The sequence below is a fragment of the Corvus kubaryi genome, unplaced genomic scaffold, assembly GCF_017639235.1.
Source record: "Corvus kubaryi isolate FWS band 111438036 unplaced genomic scaffold, C.kubaryi_AGA036_p1.0 133, whole genome shotgun sequence".
NCBI classification, from domain to species: domain Eukaryota; kingdom Metazoa; phylum Chordata; class Aves; order Passeriformes; family Corvidae; genus Corvus; species Corvus kubaryi.
The window spans coordinates 4,026,150-4,042,507 of NW_024580667.1; the positions used below are offsets into that span (position 1 = coordinate 4,026,150).

Here is a 16,358-nt window from a genome sequence, read left to right on the forward strand (position 1 = left end):
TGTGCACATTTCAAAGAGCTTTTATTCCACTGCTCAACTTTCAGTATTTTTTTGAGTATGCCGTTTTCATGTGTAAAAGATTCTATTATATGAGTTTCATATGTTGTAGCAATTGAAACATTTGCTGTGCTAGGAGACTTTTGCTTGATGACATATTGAAATTTTGTCCATCTTCATGTGCCTTCCTATGTTGATCTCTGCAGACAGTGATCCTGCAATACAGCAGAAAGCAGCTGTTCTCATTAAACTTATTTTTAGCAGGATTATCATGTTCTGCAAAGGAAAAACAGGAAAAAAACAAATTATCAAAATTAGCAGAAATGCATGAAAACAGGCATCTTTAAGTAAGGTCCAATAGGAATCTTTTTATTAAATGTTTTCAATATTAAATTGAGCTTGCTGTACTTTAATGTCTGGTATTTCTTAATTTGTGTTCGTTTTTGTGAACACACTCAAAAGTCATTTAGCATAATTATGGACTTTTAAAATGCTGGAAGTGCCATATTTTAACCTCCTACAAGGTGAACATTATTGCTAAAAATAATAAGCAGGGCATATATTTGATATGAAACAAATGTAAGAATCTGAATTACATAAGAAATGGAATATTAAAGCATGGAGAATATAACAGATGCAGGCAGGGGTACAGAATCACCTCCAAGGTCAGTGTGTCCAACCATTAACCTACACTGGAGTAACCACACATAAATGGACACCAATAAATCAAATTTTAATTAAATATTATTAAAGTGGTTCAACTTGCATATATATTCCAAATCTTTAATATAAAATGTTGACTCAGTAGTGCAGACTAATGGAGAGGAATTGTTGTGAGTTCGAGCTTAGTGGTTGACAAAATAAGATGAAAAATAGAAAATACAGATACCGGTTAGTATTTAACTAAAAATAGTATGTGTGTAGGTGGGCTTGAAACACTGGAAAAAAGGGAGGGAATATGGGCAAAGCATTGTTAGTTTAGGGAATTCTGTTCCATAGTTATAATGCTGAATTCCCAACTGTAGTTTTAAACTAATTTGAGGAATGGAAACATAAAGTGTTAAGAAATTACCTTTTATAACATGGTACACTTTAGAAGTGTTACCCTGGGAAAAAAATTTAGGATTTTGTAGAGGTCATGAAAATCCAATTTCTGCCTTGGATTCCACTTCAGGAGTGCATCTTGTAGGCGTTTTTTTAGCACTTTCTTTGGTGTAAGTTTTGCTTAAACATTTTAATAGAAGACTTAAGTCATTGCAGAATCAGATTTCTCTGCCAAAACAAGTTCTAGATGGTCAATCTCAAGCCGTGCAAGGCTGATGGGTTTTGCAAGCTAAGAGCTATGAGCATTTAAATGAAACTTAGCAAGATATTAACTATAATATAGATGGACCTCATGGCGGTGGTGGCTCATACATCTACTGTTGTAGAGATATTGTAGGAACTAGACTTGATTTATCAGTCCTTATCTAGGAATGATAAGCCATTTGGGTATAGAGGCAGATTCTGTCTCTGCCCTTGATTAGTAGAGGAGTAGAACCATCATGTTCACATATAAATTGGATTTAGTTTTTGGACAGAAGCGAGGTAGTTGTATATTAAATGTTGAATACAGATGGGAAATGGATGTGACGCGGGACTCTTGGAGGCGTCCTGGAGAACACTGGAATGTCATACCAGAAAAAAAGCCTGGCACTGCTGAATACTGGTTTGCTAATATTTCGGCTTTGTCCAACTTTTCTCTCATATTGTGTGTACGCTTTTTACAGTTGTACAGGATACAGGTCTATGCTGCACCTTAGAGTTCCTACAGTTGGTTTTTCTGCTTATCAAAGATACTTAAGCATAGTTAATCAATTAGCTGTTATACCATTCTCTGCATCAAGAAACAATAAAGCTAGTGAAGCAGTATTTTAGCAGTTTGTTGGTTTGCATTCTAATTTTTGTCACGCATTTTGAACTCAGGGTGGTGGTGCTGAGTCCATGTTCTAGGGGAAGGGAAGAGTATGGAAGGAATTGTGATAATAAACAACAAAAAAATAGTATTTCATTCTTTAAGTTAGTATTGATCCACAGTCCGTCTTCATTAGAGCGAAATACCATGTGATTTGAGTAGCTTTCCATTTTACTAGAGTAATTATTATAGAACAGTTTGCACAGAAAGATAGATTCCTGATTCTCTGTCTATGCACATGAAGATGGATTCACTCTGACACCCTGCAGTTGTCGAGAGGATGAGGGGAAGGGAGGCAGAATCATTCTCACTGAAGTAGCTACAGTAAAAATCACATTAACTCATGCAGGTTTTAGCGGCTCAATGTACATGTGGGCATTTGCAGTCTGATGACGTTTATCTTAGACTCCTTAAGGGAAAAGTTCATCAATAGAAAATGGGGCGCAAATATCTTGGATTTCCTTGAATTTCTCAAAAGCTTCAAAAACACAAGGAACGAGCGAGCGACATCGGAGGTGACGAAAATCTGACGTTTTGTTGCTGTCATCTCCTCTAGGCCTTACTTCAAACCCATGATGTAGTGGCACATGAAGTTTACAGTGACGAAGCGCTGAGAGTCACCCCTCCTCCCACCTCTCCGTACCTGAACGGGGATTCCCCGGAGAGCGCCAACGGAGACATGGATATGGAGAATGTAACGCGGGTCCGGCTGGTGCAGTTCCAGAAGAACACAGATGAGCCCATGGTATGGAGGGATACTCACTGTTTGCCTTGACACTGTGCTGGTAAAGACCAGTATTATGATGATTTCAGTGTCAGTTTCCTCACTTTGAGGGTTGTCAATAAACTAGAATAGTTCAGCAGCCACTGTAGATATTTATCCTCCTTGAAATGCTTTGTGTTCACTCACACTGCTGCTGTGCCACAAGGGCTGGGTTTGTTTAAAAGCAGCCTTGTAGTAGTTATAGCTAAATTAGGCCTTAATCCCAACTGGATTTGCACTTCAGTATAAAATCACATTTTTCACAAACCAGATATTTACATACTCATGTTGAAGTATTGCATCTTCACTTAGAAATAGTATTTGGTTTTATTGCTCATCTTGAAGTGAGTGACAAAGATTTTATTTTAATCTTAAAATTTATACCCTCCCTTCAAGCTTTCAGGAAGTGATTATTCTTAACCACTCAAAACTCATAGTGCTTAATATTTTATTTTAAAAGTATAAACATTTCCTTTTTTCTAGGGAATCACTTTAAAAATGAATGAGCTGAACCACTGCATTGTGGCAAGAATTATGCACGGAGGAATGATTCACCGGCAAGGTAATTACATCTCATGAAGAGTTTTGTCTTCAAACACAGTCATTTTAGATCATTTTGTACAAATTACGTACATTCTCCTGATTTTGATTGCTACTATTCCATAGCAGTGTATCTCTGTGTCTGCATGGACTCCTGCTAACTGCTTTAGTTACCTTCCAGTTGCAGATGGCTGCCAGTGTTTTGAGGTGAGGGCCCACTGTGTTTCATTTAGGTCTTAATTAGGATAATTACTATCTTATTACTGAGTATAGCTCAGCAAGAGATTGAAACACCAATAATTTCTGGAGCTGTACTTACTTAATCCACTGTTTAAAAAAAAAAAAAATCCTTACACAAGTAGCAGTATTTTCCCTTGCAAAAATGGAAGAACCTTGTTCACACAGTTCTTGAGGAGCTTTGTATTTTTGGTGTTAAAGCTCACAAAAACGGGGTTTGAAATAAAAATATTACTTGTGCCTAGATTCTAAATCTTTATTTTCAGTTTTCACTACACCTACAACAAACCCTGCAAACATGTATTTTTTCTCATCCCCAGTCTTCTTTTTGTCATTTTGTGTGTTCAGATCAGATGTCCAAAGGTAACTGGTTTTTGCCCTACTTTAAACAGGTGAACTTCCCTGCTAGGTTGGTGGCTGCAGGTTTGAATTGCACCTTGAAAGGGTTACTTTACTTCTTTCAGACTGCCTTTTTTTCTTTCGATGAAAACAAAAATCTTCATCATTTTTCAGACCAAAGTTCCCTCTAGCCTACTGTTCTATTTCAGAGGAAGCTGGGAACAGATAAATAGGAAGACAAAACATAAATTCACTTTGCCTTTCTGATATGATAAAATCTGTCAGGAAGCAGGAAAGATAAAAGTTTACGTACAAGCAAAGATGCAATTCAGACAGACCTCTATATTCCTTTAGAGGACTTTCTGAATTTAAATTTATTTGGCTTCAAACAGTGAGTTTTAAAAGGAGATTGCTCTAAGACTCACAGGAAGAAGGTTTCCTTCCAGCTGTGCTTAGGTAGTGGTGATGCTCTGCAGAGTATTGCTTCACATGGCTGTGTTCCATAATGGGGCTAATAAAACTTTTAACACCTGATAAAACTGAGTAAAATATCCAACTGTGCCCATTAAAACTCTGTTCTTTTTAATTATCCAGTGTCTTTTATTTCTAAAGATTGGGGAAATTTAACCTATTCTCTATGTGCTTCGTCTAACTAAGGTAGTGCTTCTGCACTAGGTAGTTTGAAAATGAGCTGTACTTCAGTGTTTCTGTAGTATGGTCATTTTTTTTTTAATGCTTTTAATTCTGTTAATGCTCTAGATGCCTCTTAGCTTCGCTGCTTCATTTTAACATAACTATTTTAGAATATTTTTACTCAATAGAACAACCCAGGTGTAATTCAGCAGTGATCTCGAGCACCACGTTTGAATCCTATTGATAGGGCCTGTGCCTTGCATTGGTTTTGGGGAGTGTTGTCATTTTTTTCTCCTGTCTCTTTTTGCTGTATGGAAAACTGTATTGCCGGGCAATAACAGCAATGTCTGGATAATAAATCTACTGTGAGCGTTACAGGAACTGTATAATTTCAGGTCCAGCAATATTAAGTACAAACTACACAATTCCCAGTCACAAAATAGTAGCTGCTGTGAAGTTGCCTCCTGTCCCTAAGCCAGCTCTACCTAGTCCTGGTGATTGAAATTGTCTTTATTCAAAAGGTGGCAGAGTTGAAATGGGAATAAAGGCTTTTAAAGATTCCATCTACTTGCAGCTTCCAGAGCATTCAGTAAAAATGAAACACCAGTGTCAGTCATTAAAAATTGTCTGTTTGTCATTGACATGTATGCCAAATGTCCATTCTTTATTCCCAATTTTTATGTATACTTCTCCTTACAGTCATGAACATAACAATATTCACTTCTGTCAGTGACAAAAATGGGAAATGCTGCAGAAAAGGGGATTTTATTTGATACAGGGATGTTACTGAATCTGATTCTCAGTCTAATATGTAATGCCATCAGTTTTATATTTTGAATAATATTAAAGTATCTTTATACTACTCCAGGCCATGTAGTGTTTTTGATTCAATATTATTGTTTAATAACAAAAATATGTTTTTCCTGCGTACTTGGTAGAATGCCTAGGCATCTCTTGCTGTGTGTTCACTGCACTCTGAGAGATTTGTAGCTAATACAAAGCCCTTTTCTGAATCTAGCAAAAAAATGATTTTAATGTTGTTGTCTGTTTATGCCTTTATATGAATATTAGTGCTGTGTTAAAATTATCTCAGTTTGTGGAAACACATCTTGAGGTGATTGTGTGTTTGTTAACTCCGCAGGTACGCTACATGTAGGGGATGAAATCAGAGAAATAAACGGAATCAGTGTCGCAAATCAAACTGTAGAACAGCTACAAAAAATGCTTGTAAGTACCTGAAGTCTTCCTCCATAAAAGTGCTTGTCTTATTTTGTCAAAACTTTTGTGTACTAACTTCCCCTTTTTCTTGTGTTCTTGATAGACTACATGTGCACATAACAAGAAGTTCTTTCTGTTTGTAACTGTTGTGCTCGCAGTTACTGAAGTTACAAAGGAAAAAAATGTTGCTTTGAGCTCAGTCTGTCTTTTTCCAGGAAAACTCCACCTTGGGCCTTGCTAGTAGAGTCTGTTTGTTATTTCTGGAACAATTTTTAATTTTTCTGCAAGCAACCCTAACTTGAGATCTTGGATGGTATCACTAATCCCGGACAAGCTTAAAGGGAAATAACATTTTTTTGGGGTCACAGTAAGCCAGCCAAAGAGAGAAAGGGGGGAAACTCTCAGATGTCTTGAAGTGATGTGCTCACATTTCTGCCCAGATTGAGTCCCACAGAAGTCAGCCCTGTGGCGGCACAAATATTCAGATTGCCATTTAAGAAAATATGTTGTCACAGTCTGCTGCTGTTCTGCAGTTACTACTTGTTGTGAATATTCTTACACAATAGTAAATGCAAAGTAGCAGACTCCATGTTCTGTTTTGATGAAAGACTATTTTTGACATTCCTACCTTTATTACAGTAAAATGCAGCTTCCAGAAACTGAATACAGTTTTGCTATTTAACATCTATGATGAAAGGGAAGAAAATGCCACTTTGGTAGCAAAGACTGTAGATGACAAGAGTATAGCTACAAATAAATGGTTGACATGGAAGACACCTACGCATCTCTGAATCTGTGGTGTTAAAATACAGTTCTGGGTCTAGGCATTCAAAACGTGGTCAGGTGAACAAAGTGGTAATGTACATTTATGCTTAAGATTAATCAGGACATTTTCACTGTTTGTTTATAGGTGGTATGACAACTTATCCATAGCATTTTAGCTTTTCATACTTGAATTGTGGTGTTTTCCTTTCAAGCATTAATACTTTGGAGATTTTTCTCTTCAGCGTTAGTCTCAAAGTGCTTCTCTTTCCACAGAGGGAAATGCGTGGAAGTATTACCTTCAAGATTGTGCCAAGTTATCGCATGCAATCTTCATCCTGTGAGGTAATGAATTTAATGACCCATCCCCTTTCTTCCTCAGTCCTGTAACTAACTGCCTGCTGATGGCTGAATGTTACTGCTTTCTGGGAAATTGTTTCTGCCTGTCCTGTTAGATCACGCACACCAATTTTACAACAAAGATAACGGAACACGAGTAGGCCCCACCTACCTACTCAGCCCTGCCTTCATATTCATCTCATCAGCACCTTAACTAACTCTTTACAGCCTATTAAAGAAAAAAAAATAGGAAAGGGGATCCTCGGCTTATGCTTTTAGGAAGCCCCTTTAAAATATGACCATTTAAACTCATTCTTCAGGAAGTCTTATGAAAAGTTCCTAAGCTGAGAAACAATCCTCCTGTTTTTTAGGCTTTAAGCATTATACTGCTGCTTTGGGCTGTTAAGGGTTAATTGAAGAGCCTGTTTCTGTATAACCCTGTTGAGGTAAATTTGTGATGGTTGTGTGTAACAGTTACATGTGGCTTAATATTGTGTTTCCATGAAAAAAAGGTCTTTGTCACTACAGAAGAAGAACAGATTTGGAGTTGTTGCTGAATTAGAAACTTGGTATTATGGCTTTTGCACAGCAACGTTTAATTCCCTTCTGCTCACAAAGTTATGTTCCAGATTGCAACTGAAGGGAATTAAATTGTAGAAAATGGCTGTTTGAGAGCCACTGTTCCAGTCTGAGCATACAGATGGCATATGCAGCGTGTAGATGATGCCAATCTCTCCGTGCCACATGCTTAACTGCGCAAACAGCTCCCGAATTAGAATTCCCAGAGTGAAATCACAACCCCCGCTGAAGTCAAGCGCCTTATCTTAATTAGAGCTGTGATTTCACCCTAATTGTTCTTGTGTCTCAGCAGATGCTAGAATACACAGAAACTGCTATTGAGGTTGTCAGAACAATCTGTTTGCAAAGAAAAAAATTACTGCTTTTTGGTTGCCTTCTGTACTTCTAGTAGAATTCAACAAAAACTGAAAGGTTTTAGGGGTAGAAGGTTTGACAGAGTTTCACCTATGAGGCCAATTTTCTTAAAATAAATATGAAACCAAAAGTTTTTCATGAAATGCAAAGGCTTTTAAAAAAATTGCAACGTGCTGACAAATCCATGTATTGACTTCACACTGCAAAGAGGAATAGTAATAAAAGATACCTCACTTCCCATTGTTGAAGTACAGAAACTGGTGAAACTGCAGATTTGCTGGGAAGATGGTTATTTGGAAAAACTCAGCATACAGCTTTAAATTAATACTGTTAGGTGTCATTTTAGTAATAGCAGATCATCTCTTTTCTTTAGCTCTGTGTCCTTAGGCTTTTCATTACTATTTATTTCACCAAAAAATGTAAAATAGACTCTTACTTACCTTTCTTTGGAAAAAATGGCTAAACTAGAAATGTGTGATCAAAGAGAAAAAGGAATCATGTCTAATTATCACACTCTGTAGCATTTAGCATTCATTTAGTCAGAGATGGATGAGTCTTTTCCACCTGCTCAGCCACACTAAGACTTTGGTTGATTTTCATCAGTTACAAGTGTACACAAAAACCCCAGTGTTTTTAAATCATCCTGTTAAAGCATCACTAGTCCTTTGGTACACAGAGAATTTTTGTCACTGAATTTTTCAGGAAGGTGATTCAGATGATAAATCTAATTTTTAACCATTGATAAAGACTAAAACTCAGTGTTGACTGACATTACTAAGACACAGAAATCTTGTTTCTCGTGCCCTCCAGCAGGATAAATAGAGAGATATTTGGTCTTCACTAGTATAACCTTCCTAGTTAAGGTATTTTTTTGGCAATACTTCAGTATATATTTGTTTGGTTCCCCTCCTCCTTCAGTCATGGACTGGTGCTCATGTAGTGTAGTTTTATCACAAGAGGAATATAAGACAGAATCGAGAAAGTGGGGGGTTTGAGGCTCCTACCAGGATCACATCATTGGATTGCAAAACATCTTCTTAATCTTGAATAAAAAAAAACTAAGTATTAGTAGAATCAGAGGTGATGTGCCTTTTGTTTACAATCCTAGGCCTTCACAAGGGTGAGGAGAGCATGGAATGGCTTTTTTTTAATAACTGGGATTTGAATTTCACTTGCCATATTTGTCTTCTTTTGAGTAGTCATTTAAAATAAGTGTTACTTTCTAAATATTGAGCCATTTCTGCATATTTGAGGAAGTCTTTCCTACACTATGTAATTCAGGGTCACTAGGCAGTTTTCAAAATCTCAACTGAATAATTTCAAGTTTCTTAGGCATTTGTGGCTTTTCCTGCACCCATGCCTTCCATTCACTTACCAGACCTCCTATTTCATGGAGCACACCTTGTTTGAAAACATAATACTTTTAAATTCCCTTGTGTGAAACTTGGATCAGCTGATGTGGTGTGAGGTAACCTCTTTAGTCACTGGTGTGGCAAATGACCTCAGTTAACACAGATATTTAGATAACAAGGGGCCAGTGTTGCTTTCTTCATCAGATACCCAGAAAATTGCAGATTTACATAAATGTGAACTTGAGTAACTATTGCAACACATCCTTCTTATGGCTGATGGCTGTGTGTGCTGTTCATATGTTTCAGTTTTATCCCACTGAGCAAGCATTTTGCTCTGGCTACATTTGCATTCTTTCTTTGTACTGACACAACACCCCAAGTAACATTTTATAGTGTCAGATATGTGAGAATAGTAAGGGAAATCCTTTTTTTTAACAAAAAAAAATTCTTTATAAACATTCTTTATGTTTCAGATTGTCTTTGTGAGACTCTTACGTTGTTTTATTAAGAAGAAAAGCTTTTATAAATACGAGATTTTAAAAGTCTGGTGGTAATTACCATGGGTTTTTTTCCTTTAGTCTTCCATGGTGTCTCTTAGTGTTCAAACTATGAGTATTTTTATAGTCTTAAACTTTTTTGGCATTTGTATTAAAGATACTGGCAGAAGTGTTCCTTGAGCAAGACTGAAATGTAAAACTATTTTCAGATTTTTGGAAAGTCTGTCTGGTTTTTTTGTTGGGGATTTTGATTTTGGTGGTTTTCTTGTTTTGGGGTTTTTTTCAGATCTGGCAGCAATGCCATTGATCCAGCTGTTTTTGTCAATATCTAATTTGATCAGGTTGTATTTATTCGACATGATTGGGTTCTGCTATAGGTTTGCATCTCAAATGCATTGGTTTATCATTCCTAAAGAATGATGCCACACCTAAGAACAAGGAATCAACAGGAAAGTGGGTTTGCCATAATTTGAAAATAATTGTGGTTGTTTCCTCTAAGGCTCTGGCTCTGTGGTTCTTTGACTGAATAGTAATGACCCCAAAGATTTCTCTGTTGTTTTTTGTCTTGCACTGGAGAAGACTGGGAAGTCCAGACAGTCAAGTTTACTGATACACAATGATAATAACCTTTCTACATTACTCAGAATCACTATCCTCCAAGTGTTTTTCTGCCCCGACTCCCAGGAAAAGTGGGGCTTTCACTGGTTTACTGGAGAAACAAACTCACAACCAAAACTGAAGTTTTCCAGGCCAGTCCTAAGCAGTTCTGTTATTCTACAAGGATTTCTTGCTTATTGATTTGTCTCATTAAATTGTGCATAATACAGTTTTTCTCCTAACTTTTGAGTCTATATTTTTTGAAAAAACACCCATCCCTAGGAAAATAACAATCTAAATGCCTTTGAAATTGTGGCAGAACAGAACAGCCTAATTATGTAAAAGTCATACATAAAAATATGTCTCTTGACTAACTTGTTAGATTATTTCTGACAGTACTGAAATCACCAATAGCACCGAAAATGTATATTTCCCTCAGTATGTTATGATGAACATTTGCTTTGAATAATATGCTGTCTTATGTTGAGAATTGTTGGAGGAATACAAATCAAAACATTCTCAAACCAAGAAAATTTCCTTCAAAGGCAGAATCCTTCAAGACTGTCCAGAAATAGTGGCATTCTCTAAACTTGTTTTTCTCCCAATGATTTGGGTGTTTGCATCAGTTTCAAAAGCTTTCCCTTGCTCCTTACTAAGCCATTACTGACAAAAAATCATAACAAACCATATTGGAAAAAAATTCAAAATTAATTTTTCACCTCTTGAAAGTGAGAAAATAACAGAGACAGAATGCTGATAATCCATGCACCCAAAAAAAAAAGAGAATATTGATTCCTTTAGGCCTTTTTTTTTTTTTTTTTAAAGTAATGAATGGTTTATTTGCTCTCATTTATGCTGGAGTGATTTTGTAACTAGAGTTAGAGCTGATTTTCCCCATTCTGTTACCCATTGCAAGTATTTGTGGAGGCAAGTTTTGTTCCTAGGCATGTGTCATTAATCCCTGATTAATGTTGCACGAACAGTTTAGCTCCAGGTCTGGGTTCTTAATTTGTTGACAAAAGGTACTTGTATTGATAAAATATGATAGGATTAACTTTGTTTGCTTAGAAAACTGTTTTAGCCCTTTTTCTCTGCTGTCCTTGATGTTACACAAAATGACCAGACATTCCTAAGATGACCTTTGACGTGGAATATTATATTCCAGAATTCCTTTGAGGGTAAAAGGGATTTTTATTTTTTTCACAATGTGTAGAGTGGATTATTTTATTTCTGGAAGAGATGGCTCAATTATCATGGAATTAAGCACTATACAGTCAAAGTGGCATGTGAGAAACATTGCTCTGAAAAACCCAGTCAGGAATTCCTGTTATCCCTCCTGTATTCCCAGTATCACCCTGTCTGCTGTCTCTTCACTCAAGTGTAGGGCCACACTCATAGTCTGGGTCAAGGGAAATGGCTTTTTCAAAGTGTTATATTTTGGCAAGGTTTGATACTTTCAAGCCCTTAAGGATGTTGGAAGAAAACCCTCATTTGTGCTGTAAAATGGATGAGAAGTGAGGAGAGAGAATCCAGCTTCCTTCTCAGGCCCCAGCCTCAGTGTCTTTGAGACTGCAGAGAGATGCATCTTGCTGAGTAAAGACTGATCAACACCACATAGCTGAAAAAATATTTAGAAACATCTTTAAAACAGGATATGGGCCTCATTCTATTCCAAGTACTATTCAGAGTGTAGCTTTCAGGTATTTTAACCAAGACTGGTGTATGACTAAGGGCCGGTAGCATTGTCAGCCACATGAGACCTCAGAAGTCCCAGTTATTAAAAAGCTGAAGGCAACATAAAGGTAGTTATTAACTCAAATAAATCAAAATGTCAAACCTGAATCTTAAGCTATGGAAAAACTTTTCAGATTTACAGAGTTTGAGGTGTGGAAACTTTCACAAATGAAGCAGCTAAGCAATTGGTTATAAGGCTGTGGATGTAACTGTTCTTTGAAATATATCTGTGTTCCTGTGATAGTGTTGTGTTGTTAATGAACCTTGTGTCTTATTTCAGAGAGATTCCCCCTCTACATCCAGACAGTCCCCAGCTAATGGTCATAGCAGCACTAACAATTCTGTTTCGGTAAGATTTCCAGTTCCACACAGAGAAAGTGTGAAAGTTTTGTTGGTGCTCATCTGCCATTACTGTTAAACTTATCGTGTGGTCAGTGGAAAATTTTGTCCTGCTGAGAGAACCCAGGTTATTGCATATGTAACTCCCCGTTTTCTTTTTTTTTTTTTTAAAGGGCTTTTTCCAACATATTCTTCTCATTAAAAGCCATACCGTGAATTAAATGTTAATAACTGTACTGTGACACTTCAGTCATCCTTAAATCATTGTCAGCACTTTCCTCAAAACTAGGCAGAGGTTTAAAGTGGAAGTTTTTATTTCCATCCTGAGCTTTGGAAGCAGAGTTTGAAGGAAGAGTAACTGTGCAGTTGGTATCCCAAGACATTTTAGATTTTTTTTTTTTTTCTTTAAGTTTTGTGTTTTGAGAGCCCTCTGGAACGTGTACTGGTTTCCGCTATCTGAGTTAAGGAATTGGTGTGCTCTCTGCTGTCGTGGTACGTGCACATACTGTGTGAAACATGAGCCTTGCCTGGGTATGGAAAGCAAAAGGAAGTGGCTTTAAACTGCACTACAAACCAAGCTATTACCATCACATCTTTAACACAAAGTACTTCTGTTTTGTATGTATTCAGGTAGAAAAGTGCTGTCGATCTCCTGTTCTTCCTAAAGTACATTAATGTTAAAATTCGTGTTGTTTATCATTTGTTGTTGTTTGGGCCAGTGTAGTAACTACACACAAGTTTCTTCAGTGAGTGCTGTCAATATCGTGAGTTCATGGGACTAGCTAAAAACAAAAAAAACAAAACCAAGTAACTCTTTCTTTAACTGTTAATAAAAATTGCAACTTAGACATTATTTGCCACAAGGTAAAGTGCTTATTAATTAGTAGAATGAAAAATAATTGTGTGAATGAAAAATTTAAGACATTTTTTGTGAACTAAATTGAATTTATAACATGATAAGTAGTTGTAATCTTAATTCTCAGCACAATTGATCACATTATACATTTTTAATCATAAGTTTTTTAGTATTTATAGCAGCCTCTCTCTTTTAAAAGCAAAACTTAAGTATTAAGTGGAAAAGGCATTCACATAAAGAGCCTCTTTCACTTGGTGGTGCTTTTGTGTTGAAGATGCTGAATTATTTATTAAAAAGCACATTCTTTATCTGCTTAAACTTTTTACCTGCTTTCTTCAGCTTGCTGCTAAACAGCCTGGGTTTGATTTTTCTTTAAGAAAAGAATTATTTCTAAACATGGGTCAATGCTTTATACTTTTGTCTAACTTACCATTTTACTGTAACGTAGTATGAATCACTAACAAACGGTGTTATGTACCCTTAAAAAGTAAAATGAAAATTTCTTCTCCTGGGTTGACTTTATTCTGCAGGACTTGCCATCGACAACACAACCAAAAGGACGACAGGTGAATAGAAATCCTCCATGGGAATTTTTGTAAACTTAGCTGCTAGCAAACATCCCTGCTTACCTTTTTCCCCCTCATATTCTGTATGTGCTGGACTAAAACATTTAAGCTTGGAAAATTTGTTCCATTTTTTCATTTTTCTTTTTAACTCATTTGTTTGTGGCTAATTCAAAATAGCTTTTTTTGTTGTTTTCATGTGTCCACATGTGTGGGAGTTACAAAGTCATTGTGAATTTAACTGGAGATGTTGATTTAGTTTAGAATGCATTAATAGACTTCCTGTTGTGCAGTGTCCTGTTGTAGTGGTTCTGTTCAAACCCATGACACCTGTGCAGGTTTTAACCTTAGAGGAAAGCTGAAATTTCTATTTTAGCTGGCATGGAAACAAGTAGGGCAGGTGTCTAAAACTCTAAAATATTGTGCTGACAAAGATTCGAGTCTTGAGTTTATCTGAAACTAATTACTAACATTAATAAAGCTCTTCAAAAAAAAAAAAACATTAAGGACAGTTTCTGTTAAGGTTTGATAAATCTGAAGATGGTCTTTTAAAATTTCAGTCTTAAATCCCATATTCAATAACCTCCTTTGACTTTGTTACCTTGACCTGCTGGTTGTGCAAGTCATCACAGACCAAAGAAAGATCTTCCCTCTACAGAGAATTCCAAGAAAGCCCATAGGGGCTCCTCAGAGGATTCCCTATCATTTTCTTTGCAATATTAAGAATTTTTGGTTTTTTACTGCAGCCTCCAAATGAACACATACTGTCAAGTGATTTGTGTTTCATCTCAAGTAACTGCTCCAGTTATATATAGTCATTCCAGAATCTACCTCTGAATTTTTAACTGAGTACTCAGCCTCCTTCTCTACCAGGAATTTTTTTAATAGCTCTTGCAATTCCATTCAAGAAGTCAATCAGCTACTTTAACTCTTGTCTTTGAGAATCTTTTTATATTGCTGTCTGGTTGAGCTGTCTAGAACTTCTATTACAAGAATGGTTTGCTCTCACTTCACTTCCCATTTTTAAAGGTCTCTATGGTTCTTTCAGCTTTCCCTTTTCTTCTGAAGACTCCAACTGCCTGAATGTAAACCTGGAAAGGCTCCATGGTACACCTTCCAAACATTTATATTAGGTTTCCATTTGGTCCTCATAGGGTATTTTCCCCAGGAGAAGAAACTTTGTTCAAGGCAGTGTCAAAATAATGGTGTTTCTCTTACTCACACCATTTATAATTACCTGATTTTTTCAATTTTTACCTGATTTTTCCCATTGAACCAACATCTTTTTCTTGTCATCCTGGAAAACATTAAGGGCTTGGAAAACAGATACATGTTTATGTATGAGGAAGTCTGTAAAATTCCATGAATTGCCAGTATATGGTGGATAATGGCTCAAGCTGGAGCAGGGACTTGAAAAACAGGGACATTTCTAGACAGTGAAAATACTGCTGATGTTTCTAGACCAATATTAGATAAGCTTCAGGCAAAATAAGGGATCAGCTCAATATTGATTACTTCATGGAAAACAAATTAATAAACATAATTGGTTTCAAAATATCCTATTTCTCAGGTAATTAAAAGAAGGTGGGTTGCTTTTTTAAGCTCACTCAATGCCCAGCAGAACAAGGGTCAGATTTAATATATTAAAAGTTGAGTTCTGTATTGGTGTTGTCATCTGATGCTCTCACTGCAAACCAATAAAAATACATCAGATACAAGATAGAAGTGATTAGCCATTTTAAGTTAATTTATTCATATCTCAGTGTGCAGATTGGATTACTTTTTTAAGTGCCATGAATAGTGCTAACACTGCATACTTACAGCTATTTCTGGAGCAGAATTTGAGCAAAGTTGAAAAGTGATTGTTGCAGTTTGTAAGAAGGTTATTACTTTGCAATGCAACTGTTGGGCTTTTTTTAATCTAGTCAATTTTTAGTAAGAAAATCAGCAGTATGTGTATACAAGGCTGTCTGAGATGCTGTAGGGTGGTGTTTGAAGTTCATGAACTACAGAAATTATCCACCTAGGGCATGACATTTAATTTTGATTTTAAGATCCTTGGTTGTAATTAGCAACCAAAACTGGAGATCACTTTTATTTTTATTTTCTAGAGTTGAGACCTCAGTAACACACAAAGATAGGATTGGTATATTAGTTTAAATTGTGAAGTCCGAGTCTGGATTCTTTCTGTTAATGTTCCTTAGAGAATAACTTGCTCAAATCATGAGTTTTATTTACACAGGAACAGACTTTTACTGAAAAGCCCATACAAAGAACTTCCACATTCCTCTTTAGTAACTCTGTGATAGGTCCAATACAGGACCTCCTGAAAAAGATTTTTTTAAATGTCTTAAATCTTTAAAATTCTCATTCTAAAGATCACTAATAAAGCCTAAGTTCTTTATACTGTCCAATAAAATTTCCTACCTCAGAAATTTTTAAAACATACCATGGGAGTTCAGTTGGAAAGTGTATTACAAATTGAGTTGTAAGGTGCTGGCTTATGTTCTGTAATGATTTGTGATAGTTAATAACTATTAGAGAGACTCTATGAGAGTTTATTACATTTCTGCTGTTCAGGTTCCATAGAATGTAGAAACCATGAGCTGTTGAAATAGCATCATATGTCTCCATCGTTTGCTGGAGGGGGCATTTTCATTTTCAACTATCACTTACGCTTTAGCACCTTCCTTTTTTGTTTCTTT

The 16,358-nt window shown here is 36.3% G+C and overlaps 1 protein-coding gene across 16 annotated transcripts in view; it reads left to right on the plus strand.

The window, feature by feature from the left end:
• Positions 1-16,358, plus strand: part of CASK (calcium/calmodulin dependent serine protein kinase) — a 188,004-nt gene that overhangs the window by 154,180 nt on the left and 17,466 nt on the right. For 7 of the 16 annotated variants that reach the window (XM_042034653.1, XM_042034663.1, XM_042034671.1 and 4 more), the window contains 6 exons: positions 2,508-2,696; positions 3,198-3,276; positions 5,605-5,690; positions 6,720-6,788; positions 12,176-12,244; positions 13,621-13,656. In XM_042034653.1, coding sequence (XP_041890587.1) covers positions 2,508-2,696; positions 3,198-3,276; positions 5,605-5,690; positions 6,720-6,788; positions 12,176-12,244; positions 13,621-13,656 — 528 coding nt within the window. The remainder of the gene's footprint in view (positions 1-2,507; positions 2,697-3,197; positions 3,277-5,604; positions 5,691-6,719; positions 6,789-12,175; positions 12,245-13,620; positions 13,657-16,358) is intronic. The other 9 variants (XM_042034721.1, XM_042034741.1, XM_042034757.1 and 6 more) reach the window with 3 other exon arrangements.